The sequence below is a fragment of the Lutra lutra genome, chromosome 3 (assembly GCF_902655055.1).
Source record: "Lutra lutra chromosome 3, mLutLut1.2, whole genome shotgun sequence".
Lineage (NCBI taxonomy): Eukaryota > Metazoa > Chordata > Mammalia > Carnivora > Mustelidae > Lutra > Lutra lutra.
The window spans coordinates 93,134,622-93,160,759 of NC_062280.1; the positions used below are offsets into that span (position 1 = coordinate 93,134,622).

The 26,138-nt window shown below is 34.5% G+C and overlaps 1 protein-coding gene across 4 annotated transcripts in view; it reads right to left on the reverse strand.

Moving 5' to 3' along the window:
• Positions 1 to 285: 285 nt before the first annotated feature.
• SPOPL (speckle type BTB/POZ protein like) overlaps positions 286 to 26,138 on the reverse strand; it is a 65,754-nt gene continuing 39,901 nt past the window's right edge. For 2 of the 4 annotated variants that reach the window (XM_047722478.1, XM_047722479.1), the window contains 10 exons: positions 25,786 to 25,922; positions 25,277 to 25,398; positions 24,878 to 25,029; positions 22,867 to 22,994; positions 16,762 to 16,939; positions 16,626 to 16,681; positions 15,093 to 15,215; positions 4,378 to 4,520; positions 4,235 to 4,288; positions 286 to 2,016 (listed from right to left, as the gene is read on the reverse strand). In XM_047722478.1, the coding sequence (XP_047578434.1) occupies positions 1,872 to 2,016; positions 4,235 to 4,288; positions 4,378 to 4,520; positions 15,093 to 15,215; positions 16,626 to 16,681; positions 16,762 to 16,939; positions 22,867 to 22,994; positions 24,878 to 25,029; positions 25,277 to 25,398; positions 25,786 to 25,863 (1,179 nt within the window). In that variant the 5' untranslated portion in view covers positions 25,864 to 25,922 and the 3' untranslated portion in view covers positions 286 to 1,871. The remainder of the gene's footprint in view (positions 2,017 to 4,234; positions 4,289 to 4,377; positions 4,521 to 15,092; positions 15,216 to 16,625; positions 16,682 to 16,761; positions 16,940 to 22,866; positions 22,995 to 24,877; positions 25,030 to 25,276; positions 25,399 to 25,785; positions 25,923 to 26,138) is intronic. The other 2 variants (XM_047722482.1, XM_047722480.1) reach the window with 2 other exon arrangements.

Genomic DNA, 26,138 nt, shown 5'->3' on the forward strand with positions numbered 1-26,138 from the left:
CACAGAAAGAAATGAAGCTATCTGAAAATATGATCTCAAACTACAGTTTGTTGTGGATTAACAAATGCTTATTTGACAGTGCTTGCTTAATGTAAGTATGAATCACTCTTTATATATTAAAATTGCTTCAGTGACTACCTAACAAAGAGATAACAAAAACGAAATCTATTTTAAAACCTCAGGCTTCATTTTTCTCCTTTTGTCCTAAATTCAAAAATTAAACAAACATATCATACAAATTTTAATCTGGGGAATAAAGTATGTACGTGAATATATAGGTATATGTGTTTTTTTTTTTTCCAGTGACACTTTTTCCCTTGTGGTCAAGTATAAATCTTGCCTAAGAAGCATACTGTCACTATCACAGAAAATCAGATACAGTGACTTGCCACTGATCACTCTTACTTCTCTGGGATAATGCACCAGAACAGACTCCACTGTGAACAGAGCTATCCAAACACTGAACATGTGTATGTGTTTAAAGCTAAATTCATTTATAATAAAGAACTGGCCCATGAAAAGCAGTTTATAAATAGTTTATCCTGTTCACATTATGCAGAATTTCAGTATCATCCACAATGTTATTACAGTAACTGAAACAGAAAGGAGAAAGCTAGGGGGGAAAAAAGGTTCAGAGTGTGGCCTGACATATTTCTAAGGGCTCTCTCCTTTAGTCTGCAAATAATATAAGTTCACTGTTTTCAGGAGGAGAGTAGAGTATCCAGGATTTGTTTATTCAGTTGCCTTCTCCAAAGTGTGATAAGACAGGAATAAATTCAATAATAAATATCTGAAATTTAAACCAATTTAACTATAATCAAGGCTATCATTCTTATCTATTATCACAAACATCCCAATTGCCTCCATTGGTCTTAAAAAATTCTTTCAAAAGTTAAGACACAATTAATTATACCTTATTAATACCCTCAAAAACAAAAAAAATATATATGTACCATTTAGCATACAAAAGTTACACATTAAAAGTGCATTATATCTTTCTTAATTGGCCCACTCCTTAAATTTGCATTTGGTCATCCTTACTTTCAACATGGACAGAATTCTTCATATAAATGTATGTCACTATAAATTAAAAAAATTAATTCAGCATAAAACATGCTTTCTTTTTATTGAAATCTTAACCTCAATCAGTTCTCAATCATTGTAAACTTTAATAAATCCACAAAAAACACAAGCAAAAGTTTGTTATGCTTTTCTTAGTTTGTTGGACAGTCAACACATAGACAAACATCACAAATTTTACTAAAAATTTGGGCCAACTCATTGCATATTTGCCCCCTGAAATGAAAAATAAATTAGAATTGAAGCAGTGTATTGCCGTAACTTACCTTGAAGGTAAGCAGGTTCTCCTATATGTATAGAACTTAGACTGGAGACATTATCCGTAATCTCCAATTCAAGTGCTTTTAAGAAGAACCTAGTTTTAAACTTTGAGACAGCACAGGACAAACCCTATAAAATTCATTTTGCTTTTTTCTCAAACTAATGGAAGATCCTTTTGAAACTTAATATCTTCAGTTATCAATATTACTGCATTATGGACCTAGTGCAATCCTGCATAGCCTTAGTCAAAATGACAAGGCACAATACAAAAATTAAAGTATTATATGAACAAGAGAAGTCACTGAAGATAATTTAAGGCCTTGAAGTGAATTAGAGTATAATCAGTCTAATTTAAAGCTGAAGAATAAACCATAAATTATCCACCTGAAATGCAAGCAATATGCTTTTTCAGCTTCTGTTCTGTGGACAAGACAACAGAAACAACTCTTGCTTATGGTTTGTATATTAGAATCCTTCCGGACCTGGAGGAGTAAAAGTCAATTCCATTTTTCTACAGTTCATGGAAGATTTCAGGACTGTTTTAGCCGTTTGCGTGGAATGCCAAACTGTGGACACTGTGCAGATGCTAGTGCTCGGAAGGCTTCTGCTACTAAATGAGGGTGAGACTGAATCATGGACTTCCACCCCGATGTTTCCATTATGTCCGCTGCTTGGCTGAAAAATAAAGTTATGTTATGTTTATTAAAGAGTACTTTTCAAAACATATTATTATTATTTTTAAAACTTACAAATTTCAAAATGTTTTAAACACTTCATTTCTCTATGTCATCAGGCCCCATGCATTCATGAAAATACCATCTTCAACTTACTGGTATTTTATGTTGCAACAGAAACTCTTAAATTCTTCTGGAAGTTCTATACTCTGGAACTATGTTACACTTTTCTCCATAGTCCTAATTCCCATTGTTACCATGTATCAGCTCTTTCAACAGCTCTTTTCCCTGGCTGTTACACACAGGTTTTTCTCTAGAGTTCCAACTTTTGCCCTCTGCTCTTCTCCCTCTACTTCAATACTATCAACTCCTACTAATACTTAAGGTGTTTTTTCAATAATTCCTCAAAAAGGCTTTCTTCCCCTAGCTTAGATAAGGTTCTTCTGCTATATGCTTGGATGGGTATGTTATATAGTATCTATTGTTAACACTTTATTTCAATTACTTGCCTAATTCCAATTTGCCTCCTGCTAAGCTATAAAGCCCATGAAGACAGGGGAACATTCATCATCATGTTCACCACGATATTCTTTGTATAAGCACAGTGCCTAGGGTATTTACTGGATAGTAAATATAAATACCTGTTAAATGAATGATCACCTACTGCTTCATGCTTCTATACTTTGGATGGAGCTATCCTTTCTGTTCACAATGCCAGTTATTTCCTTCTTAGTTTTACTAATTCCTATTCATATTTAAAGGCTCAGAAGTCATCTCCAGAAAGCCATCCCTAAACCATCCAACCTTTATCCAGTGCCCTGTATATAACTTCATCACATTACTTACCACATTATAATAACATATTCATGTACTTAGTTTTTATCAATAGATAAATTTCTCAAGAAAGGATTTTTCCTACTCATTTTTATATGAAACTCCTTAGCATGGTGCTTGAGACACAAGAGTACTAGGTAAATGTTTGTGGAACTAAACAGTAGCTAATAACAATAAAACAACTTTTTAAATTTGCCTGACATTATATTACCTCTATGTCATTGTGTTTATAATTTTAACTCATTGTTCAGAATCACAAAGATACCTATCAATATACCTGGCATTTTCATTTATTTAATTCAACAAATATCTATTGAAAATCTGCATCTACAACAGCTTCTCCAGGGGATGTGAAATAAACTGGCATTTGTTGACAGTGGAAAAAAGTTGTTCAATGTAATATTTTCTTAACAGAATACAATTAGAACTTGAAAGTGGCTAAGTACAAAGGATCACAAAATTATCATTTACAGCTAATACATTATATTTTTGATTCAAATGTATTTTTTAGGATCAAATGCCATGATGATGATTATCACACACCAATCAATATACAGAACAGCCAATAACTTAAAAGTGGTCATAGATGAAAACAATGGGAAGTAATTAAATGGTCAACACTCATTTTATTGTTTCTAACACTGTCTTTTTTCACTTATATCAACTTTTGATAATATGTGAAAATGGAACTGAAGGGTTTACAGGTAAAAACTAATCAAAAGCAGGTACAAATTCTTTACACTATCAACTCTTCTTTGATTTTGAAAAATTATAAAACGTAGACAAATCATTCTATAAATGAGAGAAGAAAACATAAGAAGGGAATAGTAAGTTCTAGTAGTTCATACTCAGAAGGCCCAGGCTTAGAAACATGTAACAACTATCACACCACTTACAGTTTTACCAGAGAAAGGAAAGACCAAATTGAACCAGGAGCTAGTCTAAAATACTGTATGATTCAAGTTACTTGGCTAACCTAAGAAGCAGTAGATGAGCATTCAAATGTAAAGACTTTCTAAGCAAATCTGGAGGAACACGCCTTAGAGGATAAAATGAGTATTTCCCACATTTTTAGAAATGCTTTCTGAAGGGGCAGGGAAAAGATCTCCAATAGCCATTGAAATACCTGGACTCAGTTAAATACTATAAGCATATGTGCATAAGAAATTAAAATGTCGATCCCAGTTCACATTAGAAGCTGATCTACAAGGAAGCATAGCCTCAAGAATCCACTAAGTCAAATTATTAATTTTTAAAATAACTGGCAGTTTACTTCATATAACTAATATCTGGATTCATACTTATGCAGATGAGCAAAAGGCTATGCAAACACTTAATTTCATGTATGCAGATCAACTTTAAGTCAGAAACTGATGTCATCTTACTTGCTGTTCCAGTTTTTCCCATCTTTACACCCAAGCTGTCGAAGTACACTGCACCTGCATTGAAGATTTAAACACACTTAAAAAAAAGTCCGGTAAAAAAATGTTGAAGGTGTCACGCCCACTGAAATACAGGCATAGCTTACCTATTAATAAAGTCTATGGCTTGTGCTTTCAACTGTTCTGCACTGTGCAAATCTGCAAGGACAAGGGTATCAGCAACATTTTCTACTGAGAGGTTACTACACAAAGCTTCTTCACACATGACCTTCAGCCGTTCCAGTGCGTACTATCCAAAAGGAAAACATAACAATTAAACATTTACTCAAACTACCAAGTTTTAAACACTTGGTATTTGTAATTTAGAAAACACTTGGTATCTGTAAACTAGAAAATAAAGTTAAAGCACATTATACTCTGAACTGAGAATTAAGAAAAAGTCTTTTATTTTTAAAAAGATTATTTATTTATTTTTGAGACAGAGAGAGAAAGTGCATGCACACGTGAGTGTGCATGAGTGGGGGGTGGGGACAGAGGGAGAAGCAGACTCCCCACCGAGCAGAGAGGCTGATATGGGACTGGACCCTAGGGGACTGTGGGATAATGACCTGAGCCTAAGGCCAACGCTTAACGGACTGAGCCATGCAGGTGCCCCTATGACTGAGAATAAAACAAAACAAAACAAAAAAAAACCTCAAAGTTATTTTAACCTAATATTAAGAAGATGCTCTTGAATGACTCAAGAGAAAGACTAATTTTCTTTAGGAAATTTCAATTTATGCATAATACATACTGTCAATTTTTAAAACAGTTTTATTCCTTTAAAAAACATCTTTCTTGCTCAATACTCTTAATGAGTGAATTTCTCTTCTCCATTTTAAATGCCGAAGTGTACCAGGAGGTACATGTATGTTGCCACTGTTCAATCTTGAAGAATGAATTATAAAGCTGAAAAAATAATTTTGATAACTTCTTTAGTTATTATGACAACTTTAGCAGCTTTATTGAAGTATAAGTGATATATGGCAAACTGCACATATTTAAAGTTTATGCTTTGGTAAGTTTATAACTTATAACCGTTATTAAAACATGACACTGAACATATTCATCATCCCTAAAAGTTTCTTCCTACCTCTTGGTAATCCTCCCCTTTCACTCCACCACAGGCTAAACCTCTGATGTGCTGTGCTCTCTACTGCTGCAGTTTGCATTTTCTGGTGTCTTCTATAAATGGAATAATAAAATATGTACTCATTTTTGACTGGCTTCTTCTACTCAGAATATTTATTCTGAGATTCATGCATGTCTGCTATTTTGTCAACAGTTCAATGTTTTTTATTGCTAAAAAAAAATTCCATTGCATAGAGACATACCATATTTGTTTCTGCATTCCTCTGTTGATAAACATTTGGGTGTTTCCAGTTTTTAGCTATTACAAATAAAGCTTCTATAAATATTCACATATAAGTCACTGTATGGGAATATGCTTTTTTTTTCCTCTTAGATAAAATAGTAGACTCACTAGATCACATGGTGTGAAACTTTTAAGAAGTCATCAATCTTTCAAAGTGGTTGTAACATGTTACATTTCCATCAGCAGTGTATAAGAGTCCTAACTTACACATCCTTGACCATACTTAATGTCGTCTTTGTAATCTCAGCTATTACAATACATGTGTAGAAATAACTGATATGGTTTTAATTTACCTTCCCCTAATAACTAATTATGTTGAGTATCTTTTGATACAGTTAACTGACATTAACTGAGAAAATATCTGTTCAAATATTTTCTCTATTTTTAGAAATAACATTGTTGGGCACCTGGGTGGCTCAGTCAGTTAAGCATCAGCCTTCAGCTCAGGTCATGATCCTAGGATCCTGGGATTGAGTCCTGAATCAGGCTCCCTGCTCAGAGGGGAGTCTGCTTCTCCCTCTAACCACTGCCCCCCTCCCCTGGCTCGTGCTCGCTCTCAAATAAAATCTTTAAAAAAAAAAAAAAAAAGAAAGGAAATACATATTTCCTTTAAAAAAATATTGTTTCCTTATAATTGAATTTTGGCAATTCTTTATATCATTTGAATGCAAAAGTCCTTTAGCTGGGGTGCCTGGGTGGCTCAGTCAGTTAGGCAGCCAACTCTTGATTTTGGCTCACATCCTGATGTTAGGGTTGTGAGATCAAGCTCCACATCAGGCCCCACACTCAGCAAGGAGTCTGCTTGAGATCCTCGCTCTCTTCCTCTGCCCCTTCCTCTGCTTATGTGCTCTTTCTCTCTCTAAAATAAATAAATCTATCTTAAAAAAAAGGCCTTTTAGCAGCTATATTCTGAATAAAAGCTGCTAACTGTATAGATGCTTTGCAAAGTATTTTCTCCTAGTTTGTGTCTAGTCTTTTCATTATGTGTTTTCTGAAGTTTTAAAACTTTACTTAAGCCTAATTTATCAATTTTTCTTTTATGTATTGTGTTTTTTGGTGTGATAGCTCAAAAGTCTTTGCCTAACACAAAACTATGAAGACTTTATTCTATGTTTTCTCTTCAAAGTTTTAAGTTTTAGATTTATAATCCATTTTGCATTACTTTTTGTATTTGGCTTGAAGTTCATATAAGAAGTTCATATTTTTTTTTTCTTTCAGGCATATAGGTATCCAATTGTTCTAGTATCACTTGTTGAAAATACTATCCTTTCTTCACTGAATTGTCTTTTCACCTTTATCAAAAATTAGGTATCGGGGCTGCCTGGGTGGCTCAGTGGGTTAAGCCTCTGCCTTCAGCTCAGGTCATGATCTCAGGGTCCTGGGATCGAGTCCCACATTGGGCTCTCTGCTAGGCAGGGAGCCTGCTTCCTCCTCTCTCTCTCTCTCTCTACTTGTGATCTCTCTCTGTCAAATAAATTAGATATCAATATATGTAACAGTCTACTTCAGTACTTTCCATTCTGTTCCAATAAGTTGTCTATCTTGTAACCAATACACTTCTTAAATCCTGAAGCTTTATTTATTTTTTAAAAATATTTTTATTTATTTATTTGAGAGAGAGGAAGAGGGAGAGAGCATAAGCAGGCGGAGCAGCAGGAGAGAGAGAAGCAGGCGCCCTACTGAGCAGGGAACCTGATACCAGAGCTTGATCCTAGGACCCCAGGATCATGACCTGAGCCAAAGGTAGATGCTTAACCGACTGAGACACCCAGGTGCCCCTTAAATCCTGAAGCTTTATAGGAAGACTTGTTATCGTGCAGTTTTAGCCTTTCACTTTGCTCTCCTTTTTCAAAGTTATCTGACTGTTCTAGGCTCTTGCACTTGCACATAAATTTTATATCCACTTGTCAAAAAACAAAACAAAACAAAAAAACCTGCTAAGGACATGTTGGTTCTACTAGTGAATTTTAAGAACTGAAATTTTAATATTGAGACTACTAATCCATGAACAAAAAAAATTTAAAAAAAAATTTTTTTTTATTGATTTGACAGACACAGCAAGAGAGGGAACACAAGCAGGGGGAGTGGGACAGGGAGAAAGAGGCTTCCCGCTGAACAGGAACCCCCCCCCCCAATATGGGGCTTGATCCCAGGACCCTGGGATTATGATCTGAGCCAAAGGCAGTCGCTTAATGACTGAGCTACCCAGGCGCCCCCAAAGTTTCTGTTTTTATTTATTCAGGTAGTCCCTAAATTTCACTTATCAATATCTTATAATTATTAGTTCAGTCTTTTGATATCTTTTGCCAGATATATGCCTATATATTTAATATTTTTGATGCTACTGCAAATGTCATTTTTTTTTTTTAAAGATTTTATTTATTTATTTGACAGAGAGAGATCACAAGTAGATGGAGAGGCAGGCAGAGAGAGAGAGAGAGGGAAGCAGGATCTCTGCCGAGCAGAGAACCTGATGCGGGACTCGACCCCAGGACCCTGAGATCATGACCTGAGCCGAAGGCAGCGGCTTAACCCACTGAGCCACCCAGGCACCCTGCAAATGTCATTTTTAATTTAAATTTTTATTGAGATAGCTATGGTTCATGTGTAGTTTTAAGAAATTAATAGATTCCAGCTTGAGAGAAATACGGCAACAGAGTAGAAGGACTCTAGGTTCCTCTTGTTCCACAAACACAACTAGGTAACTATCAGATTATCCTAAATACCCCAGGAATAGACTAGAAGACTGAAAGAACAAACTCCACAGCTAAAGGGAGAGAAGAGGCCACACTGATAAAGGTAGGAAGTGTGGAGACCTGGCTTAGTGGAGAATGGATTGTGGGTGTTGTAGAGGGGAGGCAGTTGCAGTCATGGAGAAGGAGGATGAGGGAGAGAGGAGCACACAGAGGAATTCAAAAGGGAATGTTTCTCCAAAAATGATGGGTTGTAAAATGAGAGGACCTGAATTTCATGACTTCTTGCAATAAGTGGGGCTAGAGTTCTGTGGGCTTGGCTAGGATAGAGTTTGGAGGGTAATGCCCTGCTCCTGGACAGAAGGCAGACAAAAAACCCAGGGGTAGGTTGTGTGGAAACAGCTATCTGAAGAATGTTGGGGACACATCAGGGTCACATTATTTGCTCTTCTCTGAGGACATCCCTGAGAGGCAGCATTCATAGCGACACTTCTCCTAGAACAAAGGAGCTAGTCAGTGCCAGTTAACTCCCCAACCCCTCAGCATAAATACAAACCCAGCACTGCATCCACATTGGCTGCCTTACTTGCTAACACCAAGCCCCACTCCCTTGCACTCCAGAAGGACCACCTTCTGAGTCAAGCTTCTGTCAGTCCCAGCATAGCAGGCCCTTCCTCCGGAAAATCAGCACAAACCCTGCCCATAGTTCTGAGGGCCTCAGTTCCAGATGAAGCAGTGTCAGGTCACATTTCACAAACAGCCCAGAGCATAGCTAGTTAAAATTTGCCACATCTACATTAGGGAGGAAACATGGCCTCCAGCAAAGAAGGAGAGTCTTGTGGACAACTGGCTTAAAGGACAGAGTAACCAGAATACAACAGTGGACCACATGCAGAACACACTCGAGACGTGCCCTGGAAGTGCCAGGCCCTGGGCACTACATAACTTCTTCTTCATTAGGCCATTACTTTCAGGTACAGGAGACATAACTGGCTTTTCTAACACAGAGAAGCAGGAGACAAAATGAGAAGACAGAGAAAATTACCCAAAGTGAAGGAACAAGATAAGGTCATGGCCAGAGATCAAAGTTAAACAGATATAAGTAACGTGCCTGATGGAGAATTTAAAGCAATGATCATAAGGATACTCACTGGACTTGAGAAAAGGCTGGAAGATCAGTGAGACCCCTAGCACACAGATAAAGGAATTAAAAAAGAATCAGAGATGAAGAATACAATAAACAGGATCAGAAACAGGCTTGATGCAATGGACAGAAGGCTGAAAGAAGGAGAGGAACAGATTAGTGAACTAGAAATAATGGAAAATAATGAAACTGAATGAAAGAGAAAGAATTACACAACATGAGAAGACTTAGGAACTCGAGTGTCTCCATCAAATGTGTAACTCTCCTATTTTAAGAGTCCAGAAGAAGAATAGGGAGCAAAGGGGGCAGCAAATTTACTTGAGGAAATAATAGCTAAAAATTTCCTTAATCTGGGAAAGGAAACAGACTTGCAGATCCAGGAGGCATAGAGAATTTCCATCAAAATCAACTAAAGCAAGCCCATACCAAGACATATTATAACTATGTTTGCAAAATATAGTGATAAAGAAAAACTCTTAAAAGCAGAAAATCAAATGAAGTCCTTAAAAGGGATGACCTATAAGGCTAGCCAGGGATTCCTCAACAGAAACTTGGCAAGCCGGATGGGGGTGGCATGATATATTAAAAGTGCTGAGTGGGAAAAATCCGTAGCCACAAACAGTCGATCCAGCAAGGCTTTCATTCAGAATAGGAGAGAGTAAGAGCTTCCAGAAAAACAAAACTAAAGGAGTTCTTAATCACTAGACCGGCCCTTGCAAGAAATATTAAAGGGTACTTTGACTGCAAAGGACAGTCCATAAGTAACAAAAATAAGAAAGGATCAGAAAAAAATCTCTAAACAATGGAAGAACAAGTAATAAAATGGCAATAAATACATAGCTATTAATAACTGCTTTGAATGTAAATGGACTAAATACTCTAATCAAAAGACATAGAGTGTCAGAATGGATTAAAAAAACAAGACCCATATATGCTGCCTATAAGAGATTCATTTGAGATCTAAAGATACCTGCAGATTGAAAATGAGGGGATGGAGAAAATTTACATGCAAATGAATGTCAAAAGAAAGCCAGAGTAGTGATACTTATATCAAAAAAACTAGACTTTAAAACAAAGACTGTAACAAGAGACAAAGGACACTGTACCATAATAAAGGGGATAATCCAACAAGATATAACAATTGAATAATCACAAATTAGCCCACAAAGAGCCATTAACAAATACAAGAAAACTAAAATCATCCAATGCACCTTTTTTGACCACAATGCTATGAAACTACAAGTCAACCACAAGAAAAAAATCTGGAAAGACCACAAATACAGGATGTTAAATAACATGCTATTAAACAATAATGGGTCAAGCAAGAAATCAAAAACGAAATTAAAAAAAAAAAATACATGGAAACAAAAGTGAAAACACTATGGTTTAAAACCTTTGGGATGCAGCAAAAGCAGTCCTAAGATGGAACAGGCATACCTTAAGAAGCAAGAAAAATCTCAAGCTTTAACTTTTCACCTGAAGGAGCTAAAGAACAAAGGCTAAAGCCAGCAGAAGGAAGGAAATAATAAAGGTTAAAGCAGAAATAAATGATACAGAAACTAAAAACGGAACCAAACACATACACAAAAAAAAAAAAACAAAAAAACCTAACAGAACAGACTGATGAAACCAGGAGTTGGGGAAAATTAATAGGATTGATAAACCTCCAGCTAGACTTATCAAAAAAGAAGAGAAAGGACCCAAATAAATAAAATCACAAAGAGAGAAGAAATAACAACCAACACCACAGAAATACAAACGATTATAAGAGAGTATTATGAAAAACTATATGTGCAACAAATTGGACAACCTAGAAAAAAATGGATAAATTCCCAGACACATATAAATCACCAAAACAAAAACAGGAATAAATAGAAAAGTTGAAGAGACTGATAACCAGCAAAGAAACTGAATCAGTAATCAAAAAACTCATAACAACAAAAGTCCAGGATTAGATAGATGGCTTCACAGGCAAATTCTACCAACCATTCAAAGAAGAGTTAATACCTATTCTTCTCAAACCATTCTAAAAAACAGAAAAAGAAGGAAAACTTCCACTTTCATTCTATGAGGCCAATATTACCGATACCAAAACCAGATGAAGACACTGCTAAAAAGGAGTACTACAGGTCAATATCCCTGATGAACACAGATATGAAAATCCTAGCAAACTGAATCCAACAATACATTAAAAAAAATCATTCACCACAATCAAGTGGAATTTATTCCTGAGCCTCAAGTTTGGTTCAGTATTCATAAATCTATCAACATGACAGATCACATTAATAAAAGAAAGGATAAGAACCATATGATCATTTCAATAGGTGCAGAAAAGATATTTGACAAAGTACAAAATCCATCCCTGATAAAAACCCTTAACAAATTAGGTTTAAAGGGAACACATCTCAACATACAATGACCACATATAAAAACCCCACAGCTAATATCATCCTCACTGGGGGAAAAACTGATAGACTTTCCCTATGTTAAGGAACAAGAAGACAAGGATGTCTAGTCTCACTAACATAGTACTGGAAGTTTCAGCCATGGCAAGGAGACGACAACAACAAAAAATAAAAGGCATCCAAATCAGCAAGGAAGTAGTAAAACTTTCCCTATTTGCAGAAGATGGGACTCCACCAAGAAACTGCTAGAACTGATGCATGAATTAAGTAAAGTCTCAGGATACAAAATCATCATACAACCATCTGTTGTATTTCTATATACCAATAATGAAGCGGCAGAAGGAGAAATTAAGGAATCAATGTCATTTACAACTGCACCAAAAATGATAAGATACTTCGGAATAAACCTAACCGAAGAGGTGAAAGACCTGTACTCTGAAGAATGTAAAGCACTAATGAAAAAACTTAGGATGGCACAAAGAAATGGAAATATATTCCATGCCCATGGACTGGAAGAACAAATATTGTTAAAATGTTTTATTACCCAAAGCAATCTACACATTTAATGCAATCCCTATCAAAATATCAACAGCGTTCTCTAGAGAACTAGAACAATCAATCATAAAACTAATATAGGACTACAAGAGACCCTGAATAGCCAAAGCAACCTTGAAACAGAAAATCAAAGCTGGAGGCATCACAATTCTGGACTTCAAGTTGTATTACAAAGCTGTAATAATCAAAGCAGTATGGTACTGGCACAAAAACAGACACAAAGAACAATGGAACAGAATAGAAAACCCAAAAATGTATCCACAATCATATATCAACTGATGTTCAACAAAGCAGGAAAGAACATCCAATGGGAAAAAGACTGCCTCTTCAACAAACTGTGTTGGGAAAACTGGACAGCAACATGCAAAAGAATGAAACCAGACCACTAGCTTATACCATACGCAAAAATAAATTCAAAATGAAAGACCTAAATGTGAGACCTGAAACTACAAAAATCCTAGAAGAGAACACAGGCAGTAACCTCTTTGACATTGGCTGTAGCAACTTCCTTCTGCATATGTCTCCTAACACAAAGGAAACAAAAGCAAAAGTAAAGTATTGGGTCTTCATCAAAATAAAAAGCTTCTGAAAGCAAATGAAACAATCCACAAAACTAAAAGGCAACCTACAGAATGGGAGAAGATATCTGCAAATGATATATCCAGTAAGAGGTTAATATCCAAAATATATGAAGAGCTTATAAATTTAAGAACTTATAAATTTAAAAATGGGCAGAAGACACAGACATTTTTCTAAAGACATCCAGATGGCCAACAGACCAATTAAAAGATGCTCAACATCACTCATTATCAGGGAAATTCAAATCAAAACTGAAATGAGGTATCACCTCACATTTGTCAGAATGGCTAAAATCAACAACATAAGAAACAAGAGGTGCTGGTGAAGATGTGGAGAAACAGGAACTCTCTTGCACTGTTGGTGGGAATACAAACTGGTAGAGCCACTTTGGAAAACAGTATGGAAGTTCCTCAAAAAGTTAAAAATAGAAAATACAAAAATACTGACTCAAAGGAATATATGCACCCTGATGTTTATGGCAGCATTATCAAGAATAGTCAATTTAAGAAAATAGCCCAAGTGTCCATCGACGGATGAATGGGTAATGAAGTTGTGATATATACAGAATGGAATATTACTCAGCCAAAAAAAAAAAAAAAAAAAAAAGAAATCCTGCCATATGCAGTGACATGAATGGGGCCAGAGAATACTATGCTAAGTGAAAAAAACAAATACCGTATGATTTCACTTATATGTGGAACTTTAGAAACAAAACAAATGAGCAAAGAGAGGAAAAAAAAAAAAAAAAACAACAGAGAGAGGCAAATCAAGAAACAGAGTCTTAACTATGGAGAATAAACTGGCTACCAGAAGGGAAGTAGATGGGGGGATGGGTTAAATGGATGATGAGAATAAAGGAGGGCACTTGTGTCGAGCACCAGGTGATATATGGAATTGCTGAATCATCATGTTGTACATCTGAAACTAATATTACACTGTATGCTAACTAACAAAAATTTAAATAACAACTTGGGGGAATAAAAGAAATATCAGATTCTATACATATTTGGCCTAGTAATGGCCCCGCTGGTAATATTTTATAAAACAAGTACAATATTGGGGTGCCTCAGTGGCTCAGTTGGTTAAACGTCTGCCTTCAGCTTGGATCATGATCCCAGGGTCCAGGGATTGAGCCCCAGGTTGGGCTCCCTGCTCAGCGAGGAGGCTGCTTCTCCCTCTCTCTCTGCCATTCCCCCAGTTTGTACTCTCTGTCAGATAAATAAATAAAATCTTAAAAGAAAAAAAAAAGTACAGTATCACATACTCTCCTTCTGTCTGTATATGTGTATATATGTACGTATATATACATGCACATATTCACACACATAGGCGTATGCATAAACTTATATATTATATACATAGATGTAAGTGGCATGAACATCAATACTTTTCAGAAAAACCTCCCGATGTCCTTCAGGATTGAGAACTACTGGATTTGAGATTTTCTGGCATTTTTGCATTGATTCTCAAACTTTAAGAAATCACCATTATAGGGGCACCTGGGTGGCTCAATTGTTTGGCCATCTGACTTCAGCTCGGGTCATGATCTCGGGGTCCTGGGATCAAGTCTCATGTTGGGCTCCTGCTCAGTGGAGAGTTTGCTTCTCCCCCCTCTCCCCACAGCACTCATGGGCACATTCTCTCTTTCTAATAAATACATAAATTTTCTTTAAAAAAAAAATCACCTTACAAAATTTTACAAAAATCTTACAAAAGAACATTGTAACATTAACATTTTTTTTCTCTTTCTGTGCTATCATGTTAAAAAATAAATGTCTGAATACAGGGAATTAAGTTAGAAAAAAAAATCCAATATTTTCTTCTTTTTTATCTTATTATTTTATTTATATATTCTAACTAGTTCAAGATATTTTGATGCCTTATTGATTTAAAAAAATCTAATTTCCATATTATCTTCACTGCTATTTCATAATATGCTCAAGAGCCATCTATAAATAGTATAAATTAATTCTTCAATATTTTAAGTTATTTGGAGTTTTCCTTTGATGATAGCTTTCTAGATACAACAAGTTGAGGAGATTTTTCAGCTTTTTAAGACCTAATTACTTACTTTGTCTGCAGCTGCCAACAAGTTGTCAGCCATTTTGTCAAGGTTTGGTGCTTTCCCTGTGTAAATGAATCTCATCATTTCTTTAAAAACCTCAGGGTCTACATCATTTATTTCCACTCGATTCTGATATTGAAAACAACATAAAAAAGTTACACTCAAAGAACATACACACGCACAAATGAACCAAAGCAAAACTTTGATAATAATTTAACTAAATCTGCACCCAAGTGCTCTATTTTAAACTCTACCTTAAAATGGAGATAAGTAAATCTTCAGTAAGCTAAGCAGGCAAAGTGAAGTAAGCAGGTCTAACAGAAGTACACCCAGACAAGTACTACCATGTAGGTACATAAAACCTCAATTTTTCAATTAAAAAAGAGTAAAAAAACAAACAAAAGCCTTTAGGCCAAACAAAATATGTGTGTTCAGTTTTTAACCTCTCTCTTAGAAGAAGATAGCTATTAATTTTTTCTTTGTTGAATTCCAAGGTCGTAGCACAATGCCTATGACCCCAAAACCAATGGTGCTATTCCTAGCACTAAGCAAAAGCAGGGTCAGGTATTTCATATAACTCCATAGCCACTACCTTGGAACCTTCCCTTTTGCAAAAATGACATGTCATACTATCTATGGGCATATCACCTCTTTGCTCAAAACATACTCAAGTCCAATGAGCAGTAATCCCCCACCTCCCCTCCGCTTTTTTCGAGCAGTAATCCCTTTTTTATTCCTACATCTTTGTATCTGATTTCTCTCAAGGGATCAATGAAGCTAAACATCCAACACTAAACCATACCAGACTTTTCTGACCCTTTGCTGACAATAATATTTGACATTATTCATGTTTCCTTGTGTGGAAGTCATCAGAAAGCTAATCATAGTATCTGGAAGAACAACAATCCAAGGAAAGAAAGCAGCTATTTGCTGCAGCCTTTAGTTCTACAGAAAAAATGAAGGAGAGCCATATAAATCAACTTTGGAGTTATCTAGTTAGAGCATGAAGGCTGCTATGTAATGTAACCAGCAAAGAATCAATTTCTGATCTTTAATCTGACTACATTTTAAGACAACAGTGAAGGACAAACATTTGGGAAAACCAAAGAGATACTGGTTACCGTAGACATACAGTAACACTGATGTAATTTGTCATTTTTTAAAAAATCTAATAAATATCTTATTTTAGTGGTAAAAAGAATGCAGAATTCCAAAATCAATGGATAGTTTAGAAAAGAATAAACATCTTAACCAGAGAACTCTCAAATAGCTATGGACCAGAACCACTCTTTCGGATAAGAACTACCCACTTATTTTGCCACCAGATGGACATCAAAATAGCTATTATTTGGAATATTCACCCACATTAGCCTACATCTATTGTTCTACTACAGAACATTTTTTTCCCTATTTTTTCCCTATTCCTCTATTTCTAAAATCATAATGTAACAATGAGAACATGAACCGTTACTTTCAAAACATACATTTCACTATTCTACATTAGCATAAATTAAATATTAACCTTTAAACTATGTTTACCTTTTTGCTTTCTTCCATTTCATGTTCAAACATTGCATTAAAAACTGGGGATCGAGCTGTAACAAGATTAAGCATCATTATTTAATGCACAGATGTATGGAAAAAATGTACAATATTGCCCAAAAGTTGAAAGTACCTGCAAGTACAGATTTATGAGCTTTAAATTCTTGTCCTCTCACAAAAAAACTGCAATCTGTAAATCTTGTATTTTCCCAGAGATTACCTAAATCTTCTGCTAGTCGACATTCAGGCACCTTCAAAGTATTTGTATTAGTATGTCCTGATATATTTACTGAATCTTGGACCACACTCACCTAATAAAAAAGGGACAGCAAGAAAAACACTTTTATAAATTAGTATCAGTAATTAAGTCTATACTTAGATTTCTTACCATTAAAATCATCTGGATAATTCAAAGTACTCCTGATCATAAATGTTAATACTGGGAACTAAATTTAAGGATACAATTTAAAGGAGAGACTAGAAAAAGATCAGAAACACTAGATCATTTTCAAGTGACATTTTATGTAAATAGATGACTTATCAATTGGTTGGAATGCTTGGTCATTAAATTAATCACAAAAACTATTTCTCAGGAAAATAAAAGTCATAAGATGAGGGCGAACTGAACAAGCAGGAGACATTTCTGAGAGATGAAGGAAGAAATTTCTTTAATTTTCTCACTTACACCAAAGACCTATCAACATTTAAAGTTTATTATACATGTAATAAACATGGCATCACACTCAAAAGAACTTTCTAGAGTATTAAAAAAGGTTATACAACTACAGTGTATGACATGCAATTTCTGAAGTATTTTAAGTATAATTCCTACATGTTTTGACTCTAGTAAAATTGATTTAAATATCTAGTAATAATGATTTAAATTGTAAAGTACAAGAATTCTCACAAAAGCAATTGTGCTCATTAAAATTCATGGAAATCTTTTAATATAATCAACAGTAAGAATAATACAAATACAATTTAGTTCTGTAGACCTTCTGTTTATCTATGAAATAATAAATGAAAGTTAGTATGATTAAAACACTGCTTTTATAAAGATTTCAATATAATTGGATTAAATTTATCTCATTAAAGATGACTATATACCGAAAAATCTTAAAAGACCATTGATTCTGGTGCATGACTTTTTAGAAAAAGTATGTTACTAATATTAGAAATTTCATATTACATTTTATAAGTGGAAGAAAATACCAGTCAATTAGTAAAGCAAATATTTCAGAGTAAATGAACCATTAGTGCATTAGTGCTACGTGTTAGTTATCTACTGTTTTAAGCTTCTAAATTTTGTGGTCATTTGTTAGCTAACACAGAACATGTAATATTGGCCCAGTATAAAATGTCTGAAGAATATTAAATCTCAGGAAGTCCTCCTTCATCCTGATGTATAAAAACATGTTATCACATGCGAATAGATAGATACTTCTAGAGAAAAATTTTATTTTTCTGAGGATATTTTCATTAGCCATTTTGTTTTTACAACTTGTATTATTAACTATTTGGAATCCTGTATATCATAGAAATCATCTTATTTAATCACCTTGTTTTATAGAAAGATTTCAAAGGAAGATCAAAGAAGGTAACTAATGTGTCAATCACACTAGCAATCAGTATCAAAGGAAGACTAGAGACTATAATTCTCAAGATACTTGTTTTTAGACCATTCTTTGTACTACACAAATACTTCTTTGGATATCTTTTAAAATCAGTAGTGCTACTTTAATGCAACTATGGTTCAAAAAGGATTTATTGCAAAAACACTGTGAGATGATTTTCTACATATAGGAGCCAAGATATTGTGTATGTACATACATCTATAAATACATGAAATCCAACAATAAAGGTTCTTTATTCTGTTAACTTCTAAATTGTTTCTAAAATGACTACAAAAAAGCAAAAAAGAACTTCACTAATCCCTACCTAATTATCCTGTTTTGCCACCCACTATAACTTAATGATACTTAAAAAATGCTGGTGTTGATACTCAGGGTTTAGTTAAAGATCACTTTTTTATCACATAAACAATATTTACTTCTTCCTATCAAGCTCTGCTCTTAAAAATTTCTAGATAGGGGTGCCTGGGTGGCTCAGTGGGTTAAGCCGCTGCCTTCGGCTCGGGTCATGATCTCAGGGTCCTGGGATCGAGTCCCACATTGGGCTCTCTGCTCAGCGAGAAGCCTGCTTCCCTCTCTCTCTCTCTCTCTCTCTCTGCCTGCCTCTCTGTCTACTTGTGATCTCTCTCTGTCAAATAAAAAAAAAAAAAAAAAAATTTCTAGATAGTAGAAGTGGACTAGTTCAATTACTTGCATAAAGTATGCAGTCAAGTCATAAAAATGTGACAACATAATTTAGGAAAGGATTTTTAAAATTTTATTTATTGTCTATTATCCTAACTCAAAATAATATATTAAATATAAAAATTTGGCCAAAATCAGGTGACAGAAAAAATAAAATGAAAAAATAAAGCTATTTTTATGAGGCACAGATATTGATAATGTTTTATTTTTATTTTGTATAAGTAATCGTAATTCAGAAGTTGTATTATTAACATTCACCTACACAGTATCATCATGGCGACCACAAATTTTAACTAAGACTTAATTAAGATTTCATACTTCAAGGCATACTCAAGGTATATTCAAATTTTGCCACTCTGAATCAACTATCTAATGATCCCTCACAGTGGCTCCACAGTGAGAAACTTTCGATAGTCCAATTTCACATATTCAAGGTATATTCAAGGTATATTATGCAGCAAAAATTAACAACCTATTAACAGAATTAACAGAATAAAATCTGATTATTTTCTTGATACCTATAATTAAGAAATTGGTAACATTTAGTTTTCTCTAGCACATATTCAAACACAGGTAATGAACATTCTTACTGAATGGAACCTAGAGTAAAAAATTCAGAAAAAAGTCTGAGATTCTTTTCTATGGCTAAATTGTTGTTCTTTCAAAATAAAAAGGCAAACTTATAATATTCAAAACTGACAAATGCTGCAAAGCAAAACATGAAACAAATCTGAAAACTCCTTCAAATTTGGTTTTAGCTCAATTGTGAGAATTAGGATTTAGACTAAAGATGAACATGTACAAATTCTAATCAACTGTGACTACCCTAGAAACCTGGGTCTCCCATAGTGTAAACTGAAGGACTTATGTTTCCAGTTTTAAAAAATCTCAATTCTCCAAACTAGTTTTAAAAGCTAGGAATTTACAATGGTTCTTCATAGTACAAATTTTGCCACTCTTAATCAACTATCTAATGATCCCTCACAGTGGATCCACAGTAAGAAACTTTCGATAGTCCAATTTCACATTTTCTAAAATAGCCGATCTTAGACTTTCTGTCCTAGATAGGTATCCTTCTTAAAAATTTGGTTGACAGAAACAAGGCTGTCATTTTGTCATAAAAGGGCTTTTATTTTTTTTAATTTTAATTTTTTTTAAGATTTTATTTATTTATTTGACAGACAAGAGATCACAGGTAGGCAGAGAGGCAGGCAGAGAGAGAGGGGAAAGCAAGCTCCCTGCTGAGCAGAGAGCACAATGCGGGGCTTGATCCCAGGACCCGGGGATCATGACCTGAGCCAAAGGCAGAGGCTTTAACCCACTGAGCCATACAGGTGCCCCCATAAAAGGGCTTTTTAAAGAATAAAACCTAACTTCCATCCATTATCACAAATATTTTAAAACAGAAGTGATAACTTAGCAACAAAAAGGATGGGAAAAACGGTGTATCCTTCTAAATGAATTAACTTCAAGAAAAACTCAATACATACATATATTCTATCTGTATATACATAATCTTCTGCAATCATGGAATACTATGGGTTTATAAACTATGAAGTTTAAAATCTATTGGACTGGGTGCCTGGGTGGCTCAGTGGGTTAAGCCTCTGCCTTCAGCTCAGGTCATGATCTCGGGGTCCTGGGATCAAGCCCCGCATCAGGCTCTCTGCTCAGCTGGGAGCCTGCTTCCCCCTCTCTCTCTGCCTGCCTCTCTGCCTACTTCTGATCTCTCTCTCTGTCAAATAAATAAAATCTTTAAAAAAAATCTATTGGATTTAAAAAGATGGACTAATCTAAACAGTTTTCTATTTTCAAACATATTCCTCAAGTCTTGTTTTCTGCATCATTTTGGGAAGGAGAGAAGGGGCAGAGATCTTTACACTGCTAGAAATATCTACCTCTGGCTACTTGATTCATGATATGGAAGTTGCAAGATGAAGTTAGGTCTTGCAGAAAAAGGGTAGCACCAAACTGCCTTACCTGTCTACAGCACCACTTGCAGGGGAGGGGGAGGAGGCAGTTCTTTAGGTAGGGCAGTGCAATGCTTCCTCCTCTTCTGCAAGCAGTGCTGAAGGTGCTGTAGAAGGAAGGGCATCAATGAGAGGTATGGAAGAAATGGTGGAGGGCATGAGGAATGTTCATTCAAATTACTTTTTGCCCACCGATGTTAAATACAGTGCCCAGAGTATAAGTCTCTACATCAGTAAAAAGGTACATATTACAACTATCCAAAACTGAATCTGACCAATGCCAACTTACAAGTCATGGTGGGTTATATTTTTAGGAGTTCACTAGTAGGTGGATAAAAAACATACTTCAAAAGTATATATTGAAAAAAGATCTTAATTTCAGCCTTCATTCTGAATTTCTTGGTTGACTAGGTTCCAATATAATATGCTTAGGAAAATATCTGTTAACACTATTTGAATTCTAACAACAACAACAAAAAGAAATTATTTTCTTAAAAGAGTTTATTTACATAAAGACTTTTAACTGCAATAAATTTTTGAAACTGGATTACATAACTTTTTAAGGTCCTTTAAATTCAAAGATTATATGACTTAAAAAATTTAACATGTTGGAATTTAAGATAACTGCTAAAATTCTGGAAGAGTCTACATTAAGGATGCTAAAATTTTAAAATAATATAACCTGTATTTATTTAAAATATTACTCTGAATATATGTCTATTGGCAACAAATGCTTTAATATTTGTTTTACAAATTATTTAATGATAAACTCTGCTGAAGACACTAGTGGTATGCGCTTTACCAACCAAATAATTATATTCATAACAAATTCATCCTACAGTTCATTTAACTTGCCTAAGTGAAAATAAGATGCACTGTATTTGCATTATGTAGTCTCTAGAGCCACATTTCAATTATTTTTCTGACACAGCATAAAATCATACAATTAGTTTATAATGTTGCCAAGAAATTCTACATATTCCTACAATGAGATTAAGGCTAATTTGTAGCTGTTAAAGTAAGTTACCATACTTCCAAGACATTCATTGGTCTGAAATATATTTAACACTGAGTTTACTTGATCATAACTTTTCAATCAGTTTTCCTATGAAAATTATCAACTACCTTAAACATTTTGATAAAACTATGTATATTCTCTATAAACTGTATTGGTAACATAACATAATCCTTGAATTCACTCCAAAGAGGAATCTCAACAATTTGTATGAGTAAAACCATGTAATGGTAACAATGACAAAAGCAAATTCCAGCCTCAAATTAAGACAAATCATAGGTGTAAATTATTACAGGGGCTATGCTGGTAACTATTAAAATATGACATTTTATACAAATAAATATACCTCGCAAGTTTGTGGACACAGGCAAATTTTAAAAATTTGGGATGCTATTTCTTATAATGCTAACATCTATTTAATTAAATGAATCCAAATGTCTGAATAAACAAAAAGCTTCCCAATCTTTTCAGGTACTTTCATTATGTATGTATCTATTTCAGTATGTATTCAAATTGATATACTACTCATCATGTTTAATATGGTCGACCTGAAAATGACAAAAAAATGATGAACATCTATGTTAGAATTATTCAGAATGAAGAACATACTTACACATTTTCATAAAAAGATATACATATCCATAGTCTTCCTAGGAGGAAGAAGTATTTAGTATATAGTAGTATAACTACCATATATAATTTATAGCTATACACATGACAGTTTTTTCAGGATGAGCTACTTACTACACTGATTTCTGAAACAATATAGTCTTACTGGTAAAACACTTACAAATGAAACCTTATCAATTATACCAATTACTTAATTTTAAAAATATACCCTTAAATTTAAAAAAGTATACCCAATATTGTTCTACTTTCTATTTTTGTTTATCATGAGATATAACTTTGGAGTTCCTTGAAATAAAAAATATACCCACCTCACAAAATAATGTAAGCTTGTCATCTGGTAAAAGACCATTAGCTTCATCAAGCAAAAAATCTCTTCGAATGAATTTTTTAAAACCCCAGTCTTTCCCTTGTACAAACCGATATGCTCTTTGGCTTTCTGGTGGAAAACAGAATAGAAGTTTAAATAAAAAAAAATCATCTAATTGATAACACAGTTAAATGAATGCACAAAAATAAAACTTGGCCAATATATCCATTATAAGAATTATAGATGTATGTGTTCATAAATGAAATGTCTTAAGAGTTATATCACATAGGACAAGATTGTTTCATAGCAGTATTCAAATTCTGGCCACCATCAATCAGCTCACATTCAGATTTCTGCATCTCTAAGTGGAAGAAAAGCCATATCAAAACTCTTGGAGAAGGAAGACATCTCTCTAACAGTGCAGGCCCTTGAATAATGGAGGAGGAACAAAATACACTGGCATAGCCATATTCCTCCTCATCAAAACCTGATTATAGACACATACCCCTCATTTCTAGCTTCTCCCTCTAAAAATGGATGCTCTGTATCACCAGGGCATCCTTTAACATTCCTGGGGCATCTATCCCACTAATTTAAGTTTTACTCAACTAGAGAAAGATCCATCAACCAAAACAAAGTCTCTTATCACTCCTAGATCTATCCCCTCATCCCTAAAATCAACTTTCATGAAGTCTAAAAGATGATTTTAGTACAATTTTTAAAAGACAACCAATAATGTCTGAGGTAGATGTTTCAAATGCCTAGCATACTACAGAATTGTGTATTATAAAATAAACAAGATCCTCAGTAGAAAGTATTTACAATCTGTTACAGAAAAGTATTAACTAGAGGTGAAAAACAAGTAATAAATCTAATAGAAAGACTCCACATTATGGACTGAATGTTTGTATCCCCTCAAAATCCTTATGTTGTGATCACATGCCCCTGAAGGATGGTATTAGGAGGTCAGTGATTAGAATTAGATGAGTTCATGAGGGTAGAGACGTCATGAATGTGATTAGTGCTCTTAAAAAGGAGACCCCACAAAGCTCCCTAGCTCCATCGGCCATATAAAGACAGTGAGAATTTAGCAGTCTACAACCCAGAAGATGGTCTTCACCAGAACTTGACCATGCTGGCACTCTCATCTTGAACTTTCAGCCTTCAGATCTGTGAGAAGCCAATGTCTGTTGTTTGTTATGGTACTTTGTTATAGCAGCCTAAACCAAGACACTTCGCTACCATAAGTGTCAGACATGAGGAAAATATATATAAAGCTATGTATTATTTTGGCAATAAAAGATATTATTTAAAATTTTATCTGGAGGAAGGTTTTTTTATTTTTTATTTTTGGTAATGATATTACTTGATTCTATGATTCACTTCTAGAAATCACATAAAATTAAAAAAAAATTAATGTGGCAGTTCATGATATATTTTCCTACTATGCACACTATACATTTTCTACAATGCTCTTCTATCATGAAGTTTCAGTTGGCTATATACATGAAGCTTTGAAATGAACTTAATAGGCCCTAAGACTAAGAAAAACTGATTTCCTTTTGGTCAGTGTTCAGTCCATCAATCAAAAAAAAATTCTAGTGACAGAATACCAGAACATTCAATCTCCTTTCACACTGTTCCTCAGATTTTATTATCTGGAAAAACAGTAAAGGAGAACTATTTCCTGAACACCAATTATATTTGCCAGGAATTGAAGCAGGCACCATGCCCTAAAAGCAACTATTTTTCTAAGTGACAAGTAAATATTGTTTTAGGACACGAAAAGTAGAATTTTAGTATTATTTTTAACAAATTTTACATGTCTTATGAAGTCTAAGATTCACTGAAATAACCGTAAGTCCAGACCAGCATTTAAAATTAAACAATGGCTACATGGCATGTTTGAGGTTAAGCAGATTTCAGTGGGGAAAAAAATATATATCCCTTTCTAGGCAAAAGTACATAAGTTAACACATAGTTACTCAGAGACTTTACTCCAAACCACTTACCCATTGCTTTTGTTTCTTCCCTTTTGGCGTTTAGAAGGGAAAATTTGAATTTTGCTCGAACTTCACTTTTTGGGCAGCTGACTAAAAGCAAATATAAGGACAAGTAGTCTTTACTTTCATCATCTAATCCCTTTGGATTTACCCTCAGGCACCTAAAATAAAACAACAAGCTCATATGGAGAAATATAAAACTTAAAACATTCAAAAAAGAGAGAGGCAATGCTGAAATTAGTTGTTAAATCTCACAAACAGCACTCCTATTAAATATCTCCAGTTCTTTATAACTCTCTATACTATTAGGAACTTATTATAAATCTAATATAACCCATTAAGAAACAGTAACAAAACCATAAAGTAGCTGATAATATCAAAAACAAAAATTCAAAACAAAAATCTTACCATTTCATTTTGTCACTGGGGCTAGATGAGAATGTTGAACTTTTTAACACTTCACCCATTTCCTCTCGACAAAAACTGAAGTTATTAATGGTCCACATGTAGGAAAATTTTACTACTTTAACCTAAGAGATTCAGAAAACCACTTTTATAATGATGACTTTTTTTGCTTTTAACTTGTCACGTTAAAATCCCGTGACCTACTTTTTTAACACTTGTAGTAACTCTAACAAAATGCTTTATAATATTTTCAAAATACTATAAATTTTTAAGTGATATAAAGGCATTTTTTTTTTCAAAGATTTTATTTATTTATTTGACAGAGAGAGAGATCACAAGTAGACAGGGAGGCAGGCAGAGAGAGGGGAAGGGAAGCAGGCTCCCTGCTGAGCAGAGAGCCCGATGCGGGACTCGATCCCAGGACCCTGAGATCATGACCTGAGCCGAAGGCAGCGGCTTAACCCACTGAGCCACCCAGGCGCCCAAAGTAAGGCATTTTTAACAGCATGTACCTGTGTATAACACCAGCTTTCTGCTATAGGACCAGTAGACATATCTCCAGGGAGAGGTGGGCTGGGTTCCCGAGACATTGCCACTTTACTGCAGTCTTCCAAGATTTATGCAATATCCCACACAGATGAATACTTTACTACAAAGAAAAGAAGTTCCATTTACTGATCAAAAGGTTTGACTGAATCAAGAGGGAGTATTTAAACAGTCATAAGACAATTAGTTTCCCAAATTTGATTATGAGGGAACGTGCAAGGATTTCATTATTTCAATAATTAAAAAAGAAAAAAATCAAAACATTTTATACCATGTAACACTTAAAATCTAAACAAACTTAATGCTTACAGATATTATT